At 38.7% G+C, this 2049-nt stretch overlaps 1 protein-coding gene across 1 annotated transcript; it reads right to left on the reverse strand.

Moving 5' to 3' along the window:
* Positions 1–753: 753 nt before the first annotated feature.
* On the reverse strand, positions 754–1689 carry LOC126060581 (olfactory receptor 145-like). The gene has a single exon (XM_049856783.1). The coding sequence runs from the start codon at positions 1684–1686 to the stop codon at positions 754–756; it is 933 nt and encodes a 310-aa protein (XP_049712740.1). The 5' UTR covers positions 1687–1689.
* Between the last annotated feature and the right edge of the window lie 360 nt (positions 1690–2049).

Consider the following 2049-nt stretch of genomic DNA (forward strand, 5'->3'; position numbering starts at 1 on the left):
TATGATCAATTATGTGTTTGTTTGGGTGCAAACAAATCAAACATGTTGCCATCAGGTTGATTCCAACTTATACTGACCCTATAGGACAGAGTAGAATAGACTTGTAGAGTTTCCAAAGAGTACCTGGTGGATTCAAACTACTGAACTTTTGGTTAGCACCCATAGCACTTAACCACTACACCACTGGGGTTTGGATATAGGAAGGTAAATAACTAAACTCTTTGTTGAAAGAAATTTAGTGCATAGTGTTTATACCTACAGATACTAGATAATGTTCATGGAACATTTGTGACGTATGAAGGGCACATGTTCCTGGACAGTAGAGGATGGGAAATCAGGAGTAGAAAGATTACCTGACTCATGCATCCAATGGAACATTACAAGTACCTAATAAGAGATCTCCACCACAATGGTATAATGTTGCACTAAAATTGCTTTGTTAGATCATTCACAGAAGCATTAATATTTTTCCAAGAGAGAAAAAAAAAGTTCAAATTTACAGTGATAATAAATTCCTTCTGTAATGTTATTCTTCAATAAAAGCAAAAGTGAAAATTAGAAGCAATTGTGCAAATGTTGAGTGAGAGGACAACTCAAAAAAAAAAGTAGAAATAAATTATTGAAAAAAGACAAATATCCATCACCAAGGTAAGAAAGAAATAGGATAAGAAGACCACCACCAAAAATACTGAAATTAAACATGCAGAGCCTCCCTGTCCTCTAACTACCTGCACAGAGAGATACTGTTTCTGATCAAAACTTTTTCCTACTCAGGGTTTTCCTCAGAGAAAGTTTAACATCTTTGTTTCTGAAGCTGTAGATTAAGGGGTTCATCATGGGAACTACATTGGTGTAAAACACAGAAGAGATTTTTCCCTCACCCATAGATCCTGCAGAAGATGCTTTGAGATACATAAACACACTTGATCCAAGGAACAGAGAAACAGTAATTATGTGGGAGCTGCAGGTACTGAAGGCTTTGGACCTGCCCTCAGTAGAATTGATGCAGAGGATGCTAGAAAGAATGAAACCATAAGAGACAAAGATGGTAAAACTGGGCAAAATAATGTTGATGCCTGCCACAACAAAAACCACCAGCTCATTGACATAGATACTAGTGCAGGACAGCTGGAGCAGAGGGGGAAGGTCGCAAAAGTAATGGTTGATGGTGTTGGCATCACAGAAGGTCAGTTTCAGCATGCATGCAGTGTGAGCCATAGCACCAGAAAAGGCTAACAAGTATGAACCAAAAATAAGATTGAAACACGTTTTAGGGGGCATGGCAGTGTTATACAAAAGTGAATTACAGATGGCCACATAGCGATCATAGGCCATTGATGTCAACACATAGCCTTCAGAAATGACAAGAAAAAGGAAAAAGTAGAGCTGGGTCACACACCCCTTGTAGGAGATAATATTCTTCTTTGATATGAAGTTCATTAGCATTTTTGGTGTAAACACAGAAGAATAACAGAGGTTTATGAAGGACAAGTTAAAGAGGAAAAAGTACATGGGGGTGTGAAGGTGAGAAATCAGGCCAATCAGAGTTATCAAGCCCAAGTTTCCCAACACAGTGATTACATACATTCCTAGAAATAGGAAGAACAAAGGGAGTTGTAGATCTGGTTGGTCTGTTAATCCCATCAGAATGAATTCAGTCACGAAAGAGCCATTTCCAGTAGCCATTTTTCTATAGGATTGTCTGTGGGGACAAGAGGAAGGAGTTACATTAGATGGCAATCCAGAATTTCCTACAATATCTCCTCCACGATGAGTGGGGTATATGCTTAGGATGTTTGAGACTAACCCAGACTGTACCCATATAATTGGCTTTTACTGGTAACAAGACACAGAGTGACGCTGATCTGTTATTAGATTCTTTGTAAGCTAAAAATGGCAAAGACTACCTCCAACTTTGTCTACACACAGATTGTCAGTGTTGCCTTATCTAACATGACAGCTAGAATTACCAAGGATTAATGAAGAAAGATGACCAGAACAGAATTGCCTGTTTCTCCTCATCATTTCTTCAGTCACTTGAGCCCTCCC

This window comes from Elephas maximus, chromosome 17, assembly GCF_024166365.1.
Source record: "Elephas maximus indicus isolate mEleMax1 chromosome 17, mEleMax1 primary haplotype, whole genome shotgun sequence".
In the NCBI taxonomy this organism is placed as follows: domain Eukaryota; kingdom Metazoa; phylum Chordata; class Mammalia; order Proboscidea; family Elephantidae; genus Elephas; species Elephas maximus.

Excerpts from the sequence above, each read along its gene's own strand:
- LOC126060581 (XM_049856783.1), bottom strand. The coding sequence starts at position 1,686 with ATGGCTACTGGAAATGGCTCTTTCGTGACTGAATTCATTCTGATGGGA.